The sequence below is a fragment of the Chiloscyllium plagiosum genome, chromosome 9 (genome assembly GCF_004010195.1).
Source record: "Chiloscyllium plagiosum isolate BGI_BamShark_2017 chromosome 9, ASM401019v2, whole genome shotgun sequence".
In the NCBI taxonomy this organism is placed as follows: domain Eukaryota; kingdom Metazoa; phylum Chordata; class Chondrichthyes; order Orectolobiformes; family Hemiscylliidae; genus Chiloscyllium; species Chiloscyllium plagiosum.
In genome coordinates, this window is record NC_057718.1 from 639,893 (window position 1) to 659,763 (window position 19,871).

Genomic DNA, 19,871 nt, shown 5'->3' on the forward strand with positions numbered 1-19,871 from the left:
ATAGATTTCCTGACTTTCTTTGTCAGCCATGGCTGTCTAATCCCTCTCCGGATAATCTTTCTCTTCTTGGGGATGAACCTCAGTACAGTGTCCTCAATTTTATCCACAAACTCCTGCCATTTTTGCTCTACTGTCTTCCCTGCTAGGCTCTGCTTCCAGTCTATTTTCGTCAGTTCCTCTCTCATGCCCTCGTAATTACCTTTATTTAACTGTAACACCATTACATCCGATTTTGCCTTCTCTCTTTCAAACTGCAGACTGAACTCTACCATATTATGATTGCTGCTTCCTAAGTGTTCCCTTACTTTAAGATCTTTTATAAAGTCTGGTTCATTACATAGCACTAGGTCCAGAATAGCCTGCTCCCTTGTGGGCTCCATGATAAGCTGTTCCAAAAAGCCATCCTGTAAGCATTCCATGAATTCCTTTTCTTTGGATCCACTGGCTACGTTATTTATTCAGTCCACCTGCATATTGAAGTCTCCCATGATCACCGTGACATTGCCTTTCTGATATGCCTTTTCTATTTCCCGGTACATGTTGCGCCCCTGGTCCTGACCACTGTTAGGAGATCTGTACATAACTCCCATTATGGTTTTTTTTGCCTTTGTGGTTCCTCAATTCCACCCACACAGACTCTACATTATCCGACCCTATGTCGTTCAGTGCCATAGATTTAATTTTGTTCTTAACTAACAAGGCCACCCCGCCCGCCTGCCCATCTCCCTGTCTTTTCGATAAGTTGTAAATCCTTAGATGTTTAACTGCCAGTCCTGAACCCCCTGCAACTATGTCTCTGTGATGCCTACCACATCATAATCATTCACGATGATCTGTGCCGTTAGTTCATCTACTTTGTTACGATTGCTACGAGCATTCAGGTAAAGTGCCTTAATTCTAACTTTCTTATCATTGGAGATATTGGAAGCCATAAGATGTCCTAAGTTATCCTTTTTGTTGCATTCCTAATCTGCCTCAAGCTTAAATCCACCTGCATACATGTTATCCTCCTGCTTATCTTTCCATTTAACTCCATACTTCCTGTCGCTTTCACTTTCCCTTCCCCCCCAACTCTGAAGTTTAAAGTTCTACTGACCACCCTATTTATCCTCTTCGCTAGAACATTGGTACCAGATCGGTTCAGGTGGAGACCGTCCCAACGGTACAGATCCCCCCAGTTCCAAAACTGATGCCAATGCCCCATGAAGTGGAATCCCTCTTTCTCACACCAATCCCTTAGCCACGTGTTTACTTCCCTAATTTTCTTATCCCTATGCCAATTGGCACGTGGCTCGGGCAGTAATCCGGATTTTATGACCCTTGAGGACCTGTGCTTCAATTTCCTTCCTAGTGCTCGACAATCCCCAAACAGGTCCTCCACCCTAGTCTTGCCTATGTTGTTAGTCCCAACGTGGACCACAACAACTGGATCCACCCCCTCCAGGTCCAATATCCTTTCAAGCCGGTCGGAGATGTCTCGCACCCTGGCACCGGGCAGGCAACACACCATGCGAGACTCCCGATCCGGCTTGCAAAGGATACTATCTGTCCCCCTAATTATACAATCCCCTATAACCACTACTTGTCTATTAGCTCCCCCCTCTTGAATGGCCTTCTGCACCATGGTGCCGTGGTCAGCTGGCTCATCCTGTCCAGAGCCCTTTTCCTCATCCGAACAGGGAGCAAGAATCTCGTACCTGTTGGACAAGGTCAAGGGCTGAGGCTCCTGCACTCCTGAACTCAGGTTCCCCCTACCTGCCTCTGAGCCGGAGTTCTTCCAGCAACCAACACTTGCTGCAGATGTGGTCACTGCCATTCACAGTGGGAACAGCCATCTCCCACATCATACAGCTACAGCACATCACCTGCCCAGCCATCTCTGCTTAGTTAATTACTTTATTACTTTGTATAAATTTCAGTTAAAATACTTTCTGATACCTGTCTGCTATAGTCTTTTTCTGAAAAAAGAATTAATAGATAAACCATAAAAAGTAAATTTTTAACCAATCCCCGTCACTTCCTCCGCTGCCCGCTATCGGTAAGTAATTTTAATAAAAACTGCCTTACCTTATCTGCAGTCTTCCGAGTTCGTCCTACCTCCACTGCTGCTCGCAATTAAAATGCTTGTCAAAGACTCCTGAGTTAAAGCCTCACTCTTCACTCCACAGGAACTTCCTTGGACCCTCTTTTTGGGGCAAGTCTGTGAACTTTTAATTTAGGGTAGAGAAGGAGGGTGAGAGGGAGGCCCTACTTTGTAGGACCTGGGGTCTAGAACACACCCACTCAAATAACAATCACTTACCTTCTCGACCAGTTTGCGGTTCAATGTCGCTTCCGCCCAGCACCCGCTACTCTCTGCTGCAAAACGCAGAAGCCCACCCCTCCAATCACAACAAGGGAAAACCCCCCCCAGTCCTCACATTCCACCCCACCAACCTCCAGATACAATGCAGCATCCTCCTCCACTTCCGTCACCTACAATCAGACCCCACCACCAGGGAGATATTTCCCTCCCCACCCATATCTACATTCCGCAGAGACCGTTCCCTCCACAGCTCCCTCATTATGTACACGCCCCCGACCAACCCACCCTCCAGTCCCAGTACTTTCCCCTGCCACAGCAAGAGGTGTAAAACCTACGCCCACACCTCCCCCCTCACCTCCATCCAAAGCCCCAAAGGATCCTTCTACATCAGGCAGAGATTTTCCTGCACATCCAAACACCTCAACTAGTGTGTCCATTGCACTCGATGTGGTCACCTCTACATTGGAGAGACAGGACGCCAACTTGCAGAATGTTTCAAAGAACATCTCCAGGAAACATGCACGAATCAACCCCACCGCCCTGTGGCCGAACACTTCGACTTCCCCCCCACTCCACCAAGGACATGCAAGTCCTGGGCCTCCTCCACTGCCAAATTCTGGTGACCTGATGCCTGGAGGAAGAATGTCTCATCTTCCACATTGATCCTGCATGGATGGAGTGGTCTGAATGTCGATTTCACCAGTTTTCTCATCTCCCCCCCCCCCCCCAATCTTATCTCAGATCCAACCCTCCAATGAAGAGCTTACGCTGGAAACATTGACTCTCCTGTTCCTCTGATGCCGGATTAGAATGGTGCTGGAAAAGCACAGCAGTTCAGACCGGCTGTGCTTTTCCAGCACCACACTTTTTGACCATGCCATTCACAATCTTATAAACTTCTATCAGGTTACCCCCCTCAACCTCCTGTGTTCCAGTGGAAACTAACCCAATCCATCCAAACTTTCTTCATAGCTCAAATTCCCCCATTACAGGCAACATCCTGGTAAACCTTTTCTGTACCCTCTCCCAAGCATCCACATCCTTCGGCTAGTATGGTGACCAGATCTGTGTGCAATATTCCAAATGTGGCCTAACTAAAGTTCTAAAGTTCAGTGAGTTTCTGGTGAAGTGCTGGTGTTATTTCCCGCTTTCTATTTATGTGCTAAGGTTTCCTTGGGCTGGTGTGTCATTTCTTGTGTTGGTAATGTCATTTCTTTTTCTCAGAGGGTGGGAGATGGGGTCCAAGTCAATGTGTTTGTTGAGAAGAGTTTCAGTTGGAATGCCATGCTTCTGGGAACTCTCATGCGTGTGTCTGTTTGGCTTGTCCTAGGATGGATTTGTTGTCCCAGTCAAAGTGGTGTCCTTCCTTACCTGTATGTAAGGATACTAGTGAGGGTGGGTCATGTCTTTTTGTGGCTAGTTGATGTTCATGTATCCTGGTGACTAGTTTTCTGCCTGTTTGTCCAATGTAGTGTTTGTTACAGTTCTTGCACGGTATTTTGTAGATTACATTAATTTTGCTTATTGTTTTAAGTCCATTAGCTGCTGTTTTAGTGTGTTGGTCGGTTTGTGGGCTACCGTGATGCCAAGAGGTCTGATTAGTCTGCCAATCATTTCCGAAATGTCTTTGATGTAGTTGCTAGGGTTTCTGGGCACATTTTGTCTCCTTGTTTGGGTTTGTTACGGAGAAATCGGCAGGCTGTATTTATTGGGTACCTGTTCTTTTTGAATTTGCTATATAGGTATTTCCTGTATAGTTATATTTCCCCAATTTCCACCTGGACTTGACCTTCCAAAATGCATCACCTCACTTTTGTCTGGGTTAAATTTCATCTGCCACTTTTCTGCCTATGTCTCCCACTAAGTTATATCCAGCTGTATCCTCTGACAATCCTTTTCACTATCCAAAACTTTACCAATACTAAGGAAGAAAGTTTTAGGTTACCAGACAGAAATAAACTGGTTGGTTAGATGGGCAGATCAGTGGCAGATGGAATTTAACCCTGATAAATGTGAAGTAGTGCACTTTAGAAGAAGTAACAAGACAAGGGAGTACTCCATGAATAGCAAGACACTGGGAAGCTTGGAGGAATAATGGAATCTTGGGGTGCTTGTCCATAGGTCCCTTAAGTCAGCAGAACAGATCAATTATGATGATTTTAAGAATGCGTACAGGATACTTGCCTTTATCAGTCCTAGCATAGATTGTAAGAGCAGGAAGGTCATATTGGAGCTGTACAGAACTTTGGTTAGGCCACAGTTGGACTAGTGTGTATATTTTTGGTTAGCCCACTATGGGAATGATGTGATTGCACTGAACGGGGTAAACTGGAGATTCACCAAGCTGTTGCCTGGGTTGAGGACTTTAGCTCTGAAAGGAAGCTGGATGGAGTTGGGTTGTTTTCATTGCAGAGAGAGCTGAGGGGGGCCAATTATGGTATATAAAGTTGAGGTGCATGGATCAGACACAGCTGTTCCCCTTGTTTAAAGGGTCAGTAATGAGGGTCTTATTTTAAGGTGAAGGGCAGAAGGTTTAGAGGGGATTTGAGGCAAGAATATTTTCACTGACTTTGTTGGGGATCTAGGATGCACTGCCTGGGAGGGCAGTTGAGACAGGAAATCTCAGCCTTTAAAATGTACAAGGCTTGAAATGTCATAAAATTCAATTGTCAGCAAGTAGACAGAGTACATTGAACTATGGTGGGGGGCGTAGAAGTGGCGATGTCAGGAGTGGAGGAGAAGAAAAAGAGAGGTGAGCAGATAGGTAGAGCCCACTGAAAGATCTGAAAAGGACGAGTAAACAAGGAAAAAATGGATAACAGGCCAGGATAGAGGAAAAGCTGAATGAATATGACATAATAAGAGGAACAATCACCAAGAGATTGAGGAATAAATTTGTAGGCAGATTATGGAAAACAAATGGCAAGTCATAGAGGTTGACTTGAACTTTCCCAACATTGTCTGGGACCCTCTTAGAGCAAGAGGCTGAGACAGGGCAGAAATTAAGTGCATCCAAGAGGGTTTCTTGAAACAGTATGTGGACAGTCCAAGTAGAGGAAAGGCCATACTGGACTTTGTACTGGCTAATGAGTCTGGCCAGGTGACTGACCTTTTAGTGGGAGAGCATTTTGGAAAAATGATCACAACTCCTTAAGTTTTAAGATAGCTATAAATAAGAATAAGTTAGTACCTTGTGCAAGGTATTAAGTTAGTGGAGGGCAAATTACGTCAATATTAGGCAGGAGCTCGGGAATGTTAATTGGGAGGAGCTGTTCTCAGGCAAGTCCACATTTGGCATGTGGGAACTATTTCAAGACCTGCCGATCAGAGTCCAGGACCGACATGTTCCAGTAAGGGACAAGGCAAGGTAATGGACCCTTGGACAATGAGGTTATGAATTTAGTCAAAAGAAAAAAAGCATTTGTAAAGTTAGCATGCTCCACACTAATCTCACTATCCTCTATGTCCTTCTCCTGAGTGAATACTAATGCAAATACTCATTTAGGATCTCACGTCAGTGTGTATTGGTGGCCAGCCTATTCCGAGAAATGAAAACAGATCTCAAAGAGAGGAAAAGAGGAGTGCGAGATGGACCCAGTGAAGATGAGGGCAGGGTGGAAATTGGAAGCAAAATAGATAAAAAAAATTCCAATTTCAAACAAGAGGGAAGCAGCACTAAGCATGTATCGAAGAAAGAATTGTGGAACCAAATTAGTTTGGAACAAGGAATGTTCCACGTACCTCTCAAATAGATAGGTATAACCCGGGCCGGTATGGGTAGCCAGGGTCACAATTATCTCTGCTGCCTTGCTCCAGCAAGCAATTCCATATCTAATACATTTGCCAATTCTATCAGCTTGACATTTGTTAGATCTTGTAAAACTGTCAGGAGTACCTATTCCAACTGTACATTGATTTTGTTTGATACTAATACCAGTTTATTTTAGTTTGAAAAACCCGGTGTCTGTCCTGTTATTCTTTACCAATTAATCTTAGTCTAAGTACAGTCTCACATCTTCATTCGAAAATCCTGCTGTAAGCCCCAATATTTTGGAGTGACTCAATTGAGAACCACATGTATAATTAAGCTTTAATATGCCAGAAGCCCTCACAATATGAAAATACTCATTAAACCATTGTAATAATCAATTTGCCTGTCTGACTGCTATTCAGGACATCAGGTTTTGTCATTAACAGGAGAAAAACAATTTATTTTAAGCATTTTGATAAATGGCAAACAAAATAGATCACTAATTGCTACTATGCAACTTAAACCGTAACCCTTCAAAACATCAAACAGAACTTTCATTTGTGGAAAAAAAGACAAAAACAGATGGCTTAACACATATGTGTTTTTAAAAAAAGACAAGGAAAAGCAATTTCTGTAGATCATGAGACCAGACCTCAGCGGTGAGCTATGTCAGTTCTTTTGATTTTTAAATAATGCTGACACAGTATTGTCTACAGAGTGATGGTCAATCTTTGATTCAGTAACTGGACCTAGGGCTTGCCTGGTATTAGAATTCTTTCTTTTCAGGGTCTTCGAGTTTTGTCTTTTACACTTTGAGAAAAATGGTGAGAGGTGATTCCTGATTGCAGTATATTGGATGTCTCTGAGTACATTATACTCAGGTTTGTACTGTGCTACAGCTGGATCAATTTGAAGTCTGACATTAGGTTTGGTGCCAGTCTGACACTCTGCCTCTGAAAAGCAGCATGACCTTGTGCAGCTAAAGTGTACACATCATCTCACTTGATCTTCAAGTTTCGAAAACTTTCCTAGTACTTGTAGTTATATGACCGTGTTCAATTTTCATTTTCCAACCCAAAAGAAAGCTATGTGGTACGTTACACATTGAATTTAAATTGAAGTTCAAGATTTGATATTTAATATTTTCTTCTCAAGTCGATCACTGAATTGGCTGCTGTTTGCACATTGTGACCAACTTAAATGAGTTATACCTTTTCATTTCAGCTTCAGAAGGGGAAGCAGATTCAGTTTAAGAGAATAGAGAATTTTCTCAGAGACTCCAGGCAAAAATACCGTGATGAAGTGCGTTTTACTCGAATGGCAAAGAAACCGAGTGAGGCCAAAATGCTGCCTGAACAGAAGTTGGGTTTCGCAGTGAGGCTTAGACCGTGAGTAACTTACAGGGATAAGAAATTTCTACCATTTATTTGGTAACTTTCTGACATTACTAGCTTGGTAATCATTAATATACAACGTAAATATAAATGTTATAAAAATATGTTCCAACCATCCGGATAGTTCAAGGTACCAATTAGATCAGCCACAATCTTGCTAAGTGGCCTACTTTTCTCCTACGCCTTATGATCTTGTACGTCCTGTTTTAAAGAAAAAGACCATAACTGTGCTGGCTGTCATTAAGACTGACTTCACAGTTATAATTGTAAGAGCAGGAGGGAGGGAACCTGTGATTGTAGTTCAAGAAGCAGCTATTCTGGATGGTCAGTTAAATGCATTCAATCTAGATTTTTGTAAAAACCAGTCTCAAATCATTTTCCTGATAGGTTTATTCACTTACCAATCAACCCAGTGTCTCAGCAGTTCTTTTTTAAATTTTTTAAATGATCCTGACACTAATGTCACATTGTGGCACTCCTCTGTAGCAAATGGGACTGAAGTAGGGACACTACTACCATTGCACCACAAGACTTAGCAGTCTCTTTTAAACTTTCTGTTGATACATTGAGGAATTAACAAATGAATACTTAATTAACTTTTAAAAATTAATCTTTAAGGAAGTACTGTAACAAAATTTAAATCTTGAAAGAAAACTTTGAAAATTAATATGTCTTTTCCAGGAGAAATGATGTATTCCAGTCCCATGGTGCCCAGTGCTCACAGATGGTTATCAGTGTGTGCTCTCACTGCAGAAGAGGCGCTGACTGTCAGATTGAATAATGTTTTCCATGGCACAAGGCCTAACCATATTAATGGCTTTTTAGTCAAGCCCAGGAGCAAATCCTTTCTTAACAACCCCTTAGTTGAAACTTTATTGCTGGAACAGCACAGCAGGTCAGGCAGCATCCAGGGAACAGGAGATTCGACTAACCATATTAATGGCTTTTTAGTCAAGCCCAGGAGCAAATCCTTTCTTAACAACCCCTTGTACTTACCTCTTCCTTCCTTTTGCTGACCCCCTTTATTCTGCCCTCTTGCTTCACACCATCTTGCTCTGCCCACCTATTACTCTATCCCCTCGCTTATACTGTTTTGATCTGCCTCTGACTCTTCATCTTTCTCCACTCTTCTGTCTGCTGATCACTTTGGGTGACACCATGTCTTTTTCTGACTATCTCTTACTAACCCCAACCTGCCACTCCTCTATAACATGTGCGTAATTCTACATCTTACATTTTCAGACGTCTGCATCTTACCGTTAATTTTCGGATATTTATCTTTGACTGTTTTTACCTCTGATTGCTGCCACGTGTCCATTTGACCGTTCATGTCTGTGCTGCTGTCCTCAATTTACATAAAGGACAATTTAACTTGTGATCTCTCCCAGTCTTCTCCCCTTCTCACTTTATCCAAATCTCAATCCAATTTCCTAATCCCCTAATTGAACCTACCTCCAGCAGACTTTTAATTGTCACATCCTCGCCCCTAATCACAACTTCATCGTGAATACACTTTTGTACAGGATGCCATGTTTCTTTATTAATTTTTAAAAAAAATCTTTCCTCACTAGTTCTTGCGTGTTCCATCAATAAGGAACAATGTTTTCCCCACATATGCTAGCCAGACATCTCATTATTTTGAGTGCTTTTATCAAATCTCCTTTCAGTGTTCTCCAAGGAAAACAGTCTAAATCCCTCCAGTCTATTTACATAATGAAGTCCTTTGTCCCTGGGACCCTTCTTGTCAATTTTTTCTGCACCACGTCTAGAGTAACAATTCTGTGATTCTAAGCTTGTATATTGGATGCAAAGCTATTAATGAAAAATGATTGATCTTTAATTTAGTGAGCTAAATTTGTTTGTATTCACCAGGATTAATGGGGTCAGTCCAAAGGTAACGAAAATTATTCAAATGTTGCGACTCCGTCAACTCTACAATGGCTCTTTTGTCAAACTGAACGAGAAATCATTGAAAATGCTGAAGATGGTGGAGCCTTATGTTGCCTGGGGGTAAGGATTGTCAATCAACAGATTCAAAAAAGAAATACGTTTGTTTCTGATGAAAAGCGGGATAAAGGGCTGTGAAGAAGATGCAGGAGAGTGGAGTTGAGACCTTAGTAAGATCACCCATGATGATGTTAAATGGTGGAGCCGTCTGAATGGACTGAATTGCCTGCTCCCACTCCTAATTCCTGTGTTCCACTGTCAATCTGACCCATTATGTTACATATCAGAGACTCCATAACAAAGGATCTCTTAGTCAATGAATGGTATATTTGGCTCAGTGTAAGATTGTCTTACAAATGGGAAGGCAAATTTGAGTCGGAAAATAGTTGACTGTTAACTGTCCTCTACATGGCCTACCAAGCCATTCAGTTGTATGAAATTGCTACAAAGTCCCACGAAGGAATTAAACCATTTGGTCCACCTGGCATCAACTTTGATGCAAGGGCAAATCAGGCCTTGTTGATAGTCCTCTTCATGACTATCTGGGCACTTGTGCCAAAATTGGAAGAAATGTTCCACAGACTAGTTAAGCACCAGCTTGATATTGTGAGTATAATTATTAGACATCACTATACCCCCAGAGGAAGGAGCTGCCCTGAGAGTCTTCCACATTGACTCTGACTCTAGGCCCAGTGAAGTTTCATAGCATCAGGTAAATGTGAACAAAGTAACTTCAGGCTGATTACAATGCACTCTTCCCTCAGTTAATGAATCAGTGCTCCTCAACCATCCTAAATGGGATAGATTTTGAATCTTCTGGCTGAGGCTGCCATACAGGTCTGGCCTTTTGAACCTTGCCCCTGGCCTGAACATGGTGACTCTCAGGTTAAACTCACCACTAGTACTCTCTTTGAATGAGCAGCTATGGTTTGCTGGCATTAAAGCTACATTAGACTTCATCAGATCAAAACTGTGCACCTACAAGGTGCTATGGACTTCTTCCTAAGGATGCAAGTACTGAATTGAAGGAGGTGAACTGTGAAATTCCTGAGTTGATTGGCATAAGAAGTGAGGAGGGATTGGAGTTTTGGTGGGTTTAAAAGTAGACATATCCCTAGGTCCAGATGAATTGTTTCCCAAGTTGTTGTGAAAGACAAGGGAGAAAATAACAAGGTCCCTAATTACCAGAGCAGGTACCAGAGGAATCGAGGACAGCTGATGTGATATTACTTTACAAAAAGGGTGGTAGAGGTAGACCAGGGAATTATGGCACTGTGAATTTCTTACCAGTGGCAGGGAAACTATTGGAGAAAATCACGAGGGGAAATAATTAATCCCCATTTTAGAAGGTGAGTTTGATCAAGGATAGACTGCGTGGTTTTGTCAGAATGGAGGTCATGCCTAACGTATTTGACTGTATCTTTCAAGAAGTTGACTGAGTGTGTAGATGAGGGTAGGGCAGTTGATACAGTTTATATGGATTTCAGCAAAGTCTTTGACAAAGTCCCAAATGGAAAACTGATAAAGAAGGCAAAAGCACGTGGGATCCAAAGTAACTTGGCAGGGTGGATCCAAAATTAGCTTAATGGCAAGAAACAATGTGGTAGTGAAAGGCTGTTTGTGTGACTGGAGGCTGGTGTCCAGTAACATTCCATGTGGATCAATGCTGGGCCCGTTATTGTTTGTGATGTTCATGACAATGTGGCGGGGCGATGGTAAGTTTGTCGATGAAATCTACAATAGTCTGTAGAGTGGGCTCTTTTTGGTTCTGTCTCTTGATTAAAATTTAAAAATATAAAACATAGGTACTAAGTCAGCCTAGAGCAGGGGTTTTTAGAACAATAAGATTGTGCTATTTTCTGGATCTATAGATTGCTAAGGTGGAAAGATGGCCTTTGGTTGAGTGCTCTTTCTGTCAGATGTGGTAGATTAGGGAGAGTTTCTATGTGACTGATGATTATGTTTGTAAAGAGTATGTTTATTGCAAATCCTATCAGATTGCATGGATCAGTTGGAGGCAATGAGGAACTTGTATGAGCTCAGAGGTGTGATGGATGGCAGTTGGTGGAAGGGAGAAAAACTGCAGATACACAGTCAGGTAAAAGGGTTATCCCTAGGATAGGTAGGAGAAGGAGGCAGGTAGTGAATGAGTCTCCTGCAGCTATTCCCAAGTCAGCTAGGTTTACTTGCTGAATTGGAAGGTTCATTTCCAGATGTTTCATCACTCTACTAGGTAACATCTTCAGTGGGCCTCAGGCGAAGCACTGCTGATAAATTCCTGTCTTCTATTTATATGTTTGGGTTTCTTTGGGTTGATGATGACATTTCCTGTGGTGATGTCACTTCCTGTTCTTTTTCTCAGGGGGTGGTCGATGGGGTCGAACTCTTATGTGTTTGTTGATAGATTTCCGGTTGGAATGCCATGCTACAAGGAATTCTCGTGTGTCTCTCTGTTTGGCTTGTCCTAGTATGGATGTTTTGTCCCAGTCGAAGTGAGGGTAGGAATGGGAAGACGAAGCAGCTGAATGTGTGGCTGAGAAGCTGGTGCAGGGGAGAAGAATTCACATTTTTGGATCTTTGGAATCTCTCCTGGGATAAAAGTGACCTGTATAAGAAGGATAAATTGTACCTGGATATACTGGCAGGGAGGTTTGCTAGAACTGCTTGGGAGGATTTAACCTAGTACAGTTGGGAGGGGTGGGATCCAAGGAGATAGTGAGGAAAGAAATCAGTCTCGGACTGGTACAGTTGGGAAAAGGAGCAAGTCAAACAGTCAGGGCAGGGAGCAACGCAAGGAATGAGTTAAGATTGATAAATTAAATTGCACTTATTCAATGCAAGAGGCCTAACAGGGAAGGCACATGAACTCGGGGCATGGTTAGAAACATGGGACTGGGATATCACAGAAATTACTGAAACATGACTCAAGGATGGACAGGACTGGCAGCTGAATGTTCCAGGATACAAATGAACAATAGAATCGGGTGCAAGAGAGGAGGGGGAGTGGCATTTTTGACAAGGGATAGCATTACATCTGTACTTTGGGAGGATATTCCTGGGAATACGTCCAGGCAAGTTATTTGGGTGGAACTGACAAACAAGAAAGGGATGATCACCTTATTGGGATTGTATTATCGACCACCTCAATAGTCAGTGAGAAATTGAGAAGGAAATTTGTAAGGAGATCTCCGTTATCGGTAATAATAATAGGGTGATTATGGTAGGCAATTTTAACTTTCCAAACATGGACTGGGACTGCCATAGTGTTAAGAGTTTAGATTGAGAGGAATTTCTGTACAAGAGAAATTTTTGATTCAGCATGTGGATGTACCAATTAGAGAAGGTGCAAAACCTGACCTATTCTTGGGAAATAAGGCAGGGCAGTTGCAGAGCCCCTTGGGCCAGTGACCATAATTCTGAGTTTTTAAATAGTAATGGAAAAGGATATACTGGATCTAACTGTTGGTTAGATCCTGAAGAAGGGCTTATGCCCGAAACGTCGATTCTCCTGTTCCTTGGATGCTGCCTGACCTGCTGCGCTTTTCCAGCAACACATTTTCAGCTTCCTGTCAATGTCCCATTGCAACCTACAACAGCCCTCCACACTACCCACAACTCCATCAACCTTCTCATATGTTACGTCTTTCATTGCTGGGATCTTTCTTGTGAATCTCCCCTGGACCCGCTCCAAGATTGTTCACAGTACTCTCAAAATGGTCTGGTCAGAGCCTTATAAAGCCTCAGAAGTGCATCCCTGCGTTTATATTCTAATTCTCTAAAAATGAATGACAACATTGTACTTGCCTTCCTAACTACCAACTCAACCTGCAAGTTTATCTTAAAGAGAATCCTGGACTCGGACTCCCAAATCACTTTGTGCTTCAGACTCCTGGATTTTCTGGTCATTTAGAAAATAGTCCATGCTTCTATTCTTCCTACCAAAGTTCATGACCTCACACTTTCCCATTTGTAAAACTCACACAACAAGAACATTCTGCACCCTCTCTGAGACATCCTTGATCCTGGCACCAGGGAAGCAACACACCATTCTGATGTTTCGCTGCTGACCACAGAAACGTCTGTACCTCGGACGAGAGAGTCCCCAACACAATCGATTGCTTGGAACCCAACGTACCCCTCATTAGGTTAGAGCCAGTCTCAATACCAGAAACTTGGCTGCTCTTGCTGCATTACCCTGAGTGTCCATCACCCCCACATTTTCCAAAACAGCATGCTTGTTTGAAATGGGGATAGCCACAGAAGACTCCTGCACTACCTGTCTGCCTCTCTTACCTTTCCTGGAGTTAATACAGTCATGTAGATGGGTACATTGTTGCCATTAGGATAAGCTTTTAATTCCAGATTTTATTGAATACAAGTTTTGCTATCTGTGACAGCAGGATTTGAATCACACTCAGCAGGACATTAGCTTGGTGTCCAGTGATGTTATTGTTATACCACTGTGTCCCCTGAAGCTTTTCTAATTATGTTATGTGGTTTGTATCAAATTCTGTTTGGTACAATCCCTGTGAGGAGTCACTTTGTGAAGGTTTGCTACATTCAATCTGCTGTATAAATGTAAATTGTTGATTTGCAGGTTCAAATCTTTGGAGTTGAACTCAGGGACATGTGCTACTGACTATACCGTAGATATAGAAGGGAGGCAGGGTCGTGCTCTTCATTAATGATGAGATTCAGGCAATAGGCAGAGATGATATAGGATCTAAGGAGCAAAATGTTAGCGGGTTTTGAGAAAATTTGTAGCTCAGGTTGAGGTTCTGGATGTAATTTGCTCACTGAGCTGGAAGGTTCGTTTTCAGACGTTTCATCACCCTACTAGGTAACATCATCAGTGAGCCTCCATCCAGCAAAGTGTTAATCCATTTGGGTGGAGATCAGGAATAGTAAGGGGGAAGAGGTCACTGATGAGAGTAGTCTATAGGGCATCCAATAATAATGCTATAGTGGCACAAGTGATCAATGAGGAAATATCTGACATATGTAAGAATGGAAAGGCAGTAGTCAAGTAGGACTTTAACATGCACATTGATTGGCCGAATCAAGTTGGCGGAGGTAGTCTTGAAGATGGGTTTGTAGAACTAATCCATTATAACTTTCTTGAACAGCATGTTACCAAATCTACAAGGGCACATGCAATCTTAGATCTGGCCCTGCGTAATGAGATAGGTAAAATTAATTATCTCGTAGTTAATGATTCTTTGGGAAAGAGTGATCACAGTATGGTTGAATTTTGGATACAAATGGAGGATGATATAGTATCATCTAAAACCAGGGTGTTATGCTTAAACAAGGGAGACTATAATGGGATGAGGAAGGAGTTGGTTAATTAGACTGGGACCACAATTTATTTGGTGGAACAGTGGAGGGCCTTCAAAGAGATTCTTCGCAGTGATTAAAGAAAGTGTATTCTGGTCAAAAACAAGGATAGCAAGAGTAGGAAGAGCCAGCCTTGGATACCCAAGGAAATAAAGGAAGGCATCCAATTAAAAGCTCAGGCTGACAAAGTAGCCAAGAGGAGTGGGAAACAGGAAGATTGGGTAAATTTTAAAAAGCAATAAAGAATGGAAAAATAGATTATGAATGCAAGCTAGCATAGTATATAAAACAGGTAAGAATAGTTTTTATAAGTATCTAAAATGGAAAAGAGTGGCTAAAGTGGACATAGGTCCCTTGCAGGATGAGAAAGTGGAATTAATATTGAGTAATACTGAAACAGCCAAGGCTTGAATAACTATTTGGTGTCAGTCTTCACAATGGGAGGTGTGTCTAACATGCCAAAGGATGTTCAGGATACAATGGGAGGTGAGGACCTCAATTCAATTGTTATCACTAAAGCAGTAGTGTTGAGCAAACTTGAGAGTCTAAAGGTAGATAAATCCCTGGTCCTGATGGAGTGCATCCCAGGGTGCTGAATGAAATGGCGGAAGTTATAGTAGGTGTGTTAGTGTTAATTTACCTAAGTTTACTGGACTCCAAGCAGGTCCCAGCATACTGGAAGTCCGTGAATGTCACGCTGCTGTTTAAAAAAGTGTGCAGGCAAAAGGCAGGTAACTTAAGATCTGTAGTCAGGAAAATGCTGGACCTATTATTAAAGAAGAAATAGTGAAACATCTGGATTGAAAGAGTTCCATCAGGCATACGCAGCATGAATTCAGGAAGGGAAGGTCATGTTTGACAAACTTACTGGAGTTCTTTGAGGATGTAACAAGCATGGTGGCTGGAGGGGAAAAGGTGGATGTTGTACACTTGGATTTCCAGAAGGCATTCGATAAGATGCCACATAAAAGACTCATCCGTAAGATAAGGATGCATGGAGTTTTGGTGAATGTACTAGCATGGATAGAGGACTGGTTAACCAATAGAAAGCAGAGTTTTGGGATAAATGGGTGTTTCTCTGGTTGGAGATCAGTGGTGACCAGGGTACTGCAGGAGTTAGTGTTGGGCCTGCTACTGTTCATGAAACACATTAATGATTTGGAAGAAGAGACTGAGTGTAACATCCAAGTTTGCTGATGACACTAAATTGAGTGGAAAAGCAAAATATGCAGATGTGAAGGGTCTGCAGAGAGATTTACATAGATTAAGGTTAAAAATCACACAACTGAAAATGTGTTGCTGGAAAAGCGCAGCAGGTCAGGCAGCATCCAAGGAGCAGGAGAATCGACGTTTCGGGCATCAGCCCTTCTTCAGGAACGGCTCATGCCCGAAATGTCGATTCTCCTGCACCTTGGATGCTGCCTGACCTGCTGCGCTTTTCCAGCAACACATTTTCAGCTCTGATCTCCAGCATCTGCAGTCCTCACTTTCTCCTAAAAATCACACAACACCAAGTTATAGTCCAACGGGTTTATTTCAAACTATAAGCTTTTGGAGCACTATTGGGGCTGCCCTGACGAAGGAGCAGTGCTCCAAAAGCTTGTAGTTTGAAATAAGCCTGTTGGACTATAACTTGGTGTTGTGTGATTTTTAACTTTGTCTACCCCAATCCAACACCGGCATCTCCACATCATAGGTTATGTGAGTGGGCAAGGGTCTGGCAGATGGAGTTCAATGTTGGTAAATGTGAGGTTATCCTCTATGGAAGTAAAAATAATAGGGTCAAACCAAACTATGAAAAAAATGTATTCTTTAACTCCAAAAGAGAACATTAAACAACAACTATTCACACTCTAAGCCTCCTTTCCCTTAAAGATTTGTTATCTACCTCCCACTCTATAACAATATACTGATCCAGTAAAGCCCTTACTAAATTTACAGCAAATCAGTTTTCAAAACCAGACCGCAGTTGTCGTTTTGGGTGTCGAACTTCCTCTGTTTGTAGATTTCCCTGGGTCAGCTTCAATCTTCCGCAGCAAAGATGTTTCATGTGGAAAAGGTACCTTTCAGAGAGAGGGTTTGCAGGTAGTCTATCGACACTAGAAGGTGCTCTTTCTCCGGCTAACCGTCCAAAATACCTGCTTTTTATACACCAAACTATTGGATCGTCTCATTGGTTCAATGTCATCAAAACAGTAAAATTCAAATTCGATTGGTTTTTAGTATCTTGGGGCATAATTTAAACTGATTACGTTCAAACTGCTGTGAAAACATAGCAGCCAAACTCAGGTACTTGTGGATGTAAGTTTGCTAGAAGGTTCATTCATTTGCAAACGTTTCTTCACCATTCTAGGTAACACCACCATTGAGCCTCCTACTTATGTGTTATGTGCTATTGAGTTTTCTATCTTTGTGTTTGGGTTTCCTTGGGTTGGTGATGTCATTTCCTTTGGTGATGTCAGTTCCTATTCTTTTTCTCAGCGGGTGGTAAATGGGGTCAAAGCCAATGTGTTTATTGATAGAGTTTAGATTAGATTAGATTACATTAGATTAGATTGCATTACAGTGTGGAAACAGGCCCTTTGGCCCAACAAGTCCACACCGACCCGCTGAAGCGCAACCCACCCATACCCCTACATTTACCCCTTACCTAACACTACGGGCAATTTAGCATGGCCAATTCACCTGACCTGCACATCTTTGGACTGTGGGAGGAAACCGGAGCATCCGGAGGAAACCCACGCAGACACGGGGAGAACGTGCAAACTCCACACAGTCAGTCACCTGACGTGGGAATTGAACCCGGGTCTCTGGCGCTGTGAGGCAACAGTGCTAACCACTGTGCCACCGTGTCGTTCTGGTTAGAATGCCATGCATCTAGGAATTCTCGTGCATGTCTCTGTTTGGCTTGTCCTAGGATGGATGTGTTGTCCCAGTCGAAGTGGTGTCCTTCGTCATCTGTATGAAAGTTTACTAGTGAGAGTGGGTTGTGTCTTTTTGTGGCTAGTTGATGTTCATGTATCCTGTTGGCTAGTTTTCTGCCTGTTTGTCCAATGTAGTGTTTGCTACAGTTCTTGCAAGGTATTTTGTAAATGATATTAGTTTTGCTTGTTGTCTGTAAGGGTCTTTTAAGTTCACTAGCCGCTGCTTTAGTGTGTTGTGGGCTACCATGATGCCAAGAGGTCTGAGTCGTTTGGCAGTCATTTCCGAGATGTCTGATGTAGGGGAGAGTGGCTAGGGTTTCTGGGTGCGTTTTGTTTCCTTTTTTGGGTTTGTTGCTGAGAAATCGGCGGACTGTGTTCGTTAAGTACCCATTCTTTTTGAATACACTGTATAGGTGATTTTCTTCTGCTCTTCGTAGTTCCTCTGTGCTGCATTGTGTGGTGGCTCATTGAAATAATGTTTTAATGCAGCTTTGTTTGTGGGTGTTGGGATGGTTTGTTTCTGTCGTTCAGTATTTGGTCAGTATATGTTGCTTTCCTGTAGATGCTGGTTTGAAGTTCCCCATTGGCTGTTAGCTCTACTGTGACATCTAGGAATGGCAGTTTGTTGTTATTTTCCTCCTCTTTAGTGAATTTTATGCCAATAATTTAATGCCAAGAACTGTATCAAACACTGCATTGGACAAACAGACAGAAAACTGGCCACCAAGATACATGAACACCAACTAGCCAAAAAAGCGACATGACCCACTCTCACTAGTATCCTTACATATAGATGAGGAAGGACAACACTTCCACTGGGACAACACATTCATCCTAGGACAAGCCAAATACAACATGCACGAGAATTCCTCGAAGCATGGCATTCTAACTGGAACTCTATCAAAATAACACATCAACTTGGACCCCATTTACTACCCTCTGGAAAAAAAGAACATGAAATGACATCACCAACCCAAGGAAACCTAAACACATAAATAGAAAGTGGGTCACTAACACCAGTGCTTCACTGGAGGCTCAATGATGGTGTTACTTAGTATGGTGACGAAATGTCTGAAAATGAACCTTCCAGCTCAGGGAGCAAGCCAACATCCAGAACCCCAACCTGAGCTACAAATCTTCTCAGAACACGCTATCAGGTATTTGTTTCACAGCCAAAGGTTACATACTTTCAATTTTCCAGTACACGCTGAGACTGCGGTCAGTCACATGACAGGTGCCTGCATTCACTCCCACTTAAAGTACAGTAATCACCTTCAACTTCATAACAAATCACTAGAAGTTGATTACCTGCTGCACCTGCAAATCAGAATGTTGGCTTTCATTGCTAGAGGGATTAAATTTAAAAGCAGGGAGGTTTTGCTGCAATTGTACAAGGTATTGAGGCTGTACCTGGAGTATTGTGCTCACTTCTGGTCTCCTTATTTGAGGAAGGATATCCTGGCTTTGGAGACGGTGCAAAGGAGGTTCACCAGGTTGATTCCAGATATGAGGGGGTTATCCTACGAGGACAGGTTAAGCCACGTGGGACTATACTCGCTAGAATTTAGAAGAATGAGAGGGGATCTTGTAGAAACATAAAATTATGAAAGGGATAGATAAGGTAGAGGCAGGTTGTTTCTGCTGGTGGGTGAGATTAAGACTGGCCTAGGGGACATGGCCTCAAGAGTAGGGGGAGTAGATTGAGGACAGAGGTGAGGAGGAACTGCTTTTCCCGGAGTGTAGTGAATCTATAGACTTCTCTGCCCAAGGAAGTAGTAGGGGCAGCTTCATTAAATATATTCCAGACACAGTTGAGTGGATTTTTGCATGGTTGAGGAATTAAGGGTTATAGGGATAATGCAGGTTGGAAGATCTGAGATGAGTGATAGCTCAGCCATGATCTTAATGAATGGTGGAGCCGGCTCGATGGGCCAAATGGCCTGCTCCTGCTTCTATTAGTATGAAACTATAACTGTACAGATGGGCAATGCAGAAATCTACTTTAACCTGTGCCAATGCAATAATGAAGAGAAAGAGGGTCAAACTTCAGGAGGGGACATTGGGAAACAATATCTAGATGGTAGATAAATGAACTGGTGAGAAAGTTTACGATCTTGTATCATGTTGGTTTGAGTAGTATGGAATGGAAAATGCTTCGTACTTCAGTGCAGTCACATAATGCTACTGATATGTACGTCCCATGCATTTTGTTT

General features: G+C 42.5%; 1 protein-coding gene across 1 annotated transcript in view; it reads left to right on the plus strand.

Moving 5' to 3' along the window:
* Positions 1 to 19,871, plus strand: part of rpl7l1 (ribosomal protein L7-like 1) — a 36,740-nt gene that overhangs the window by 8,396 nt on the left and 8,473 nt on the right. The window contains exons 3-4 of the mRNA XM_043695209.1: positions 7,281 to 7,444; positions 9,323 to 9,460. Of these exons, the coding sequence (XP_043551144.1) occupies positions 7,281 to 7,444; positions 9,323 to 9,460 (302 nt within the window). The remainder of the gene's footprint in view (positions 1 to 7,280; positions 7,445 to 9,322; positions 9,461 to 19,871) is intronic.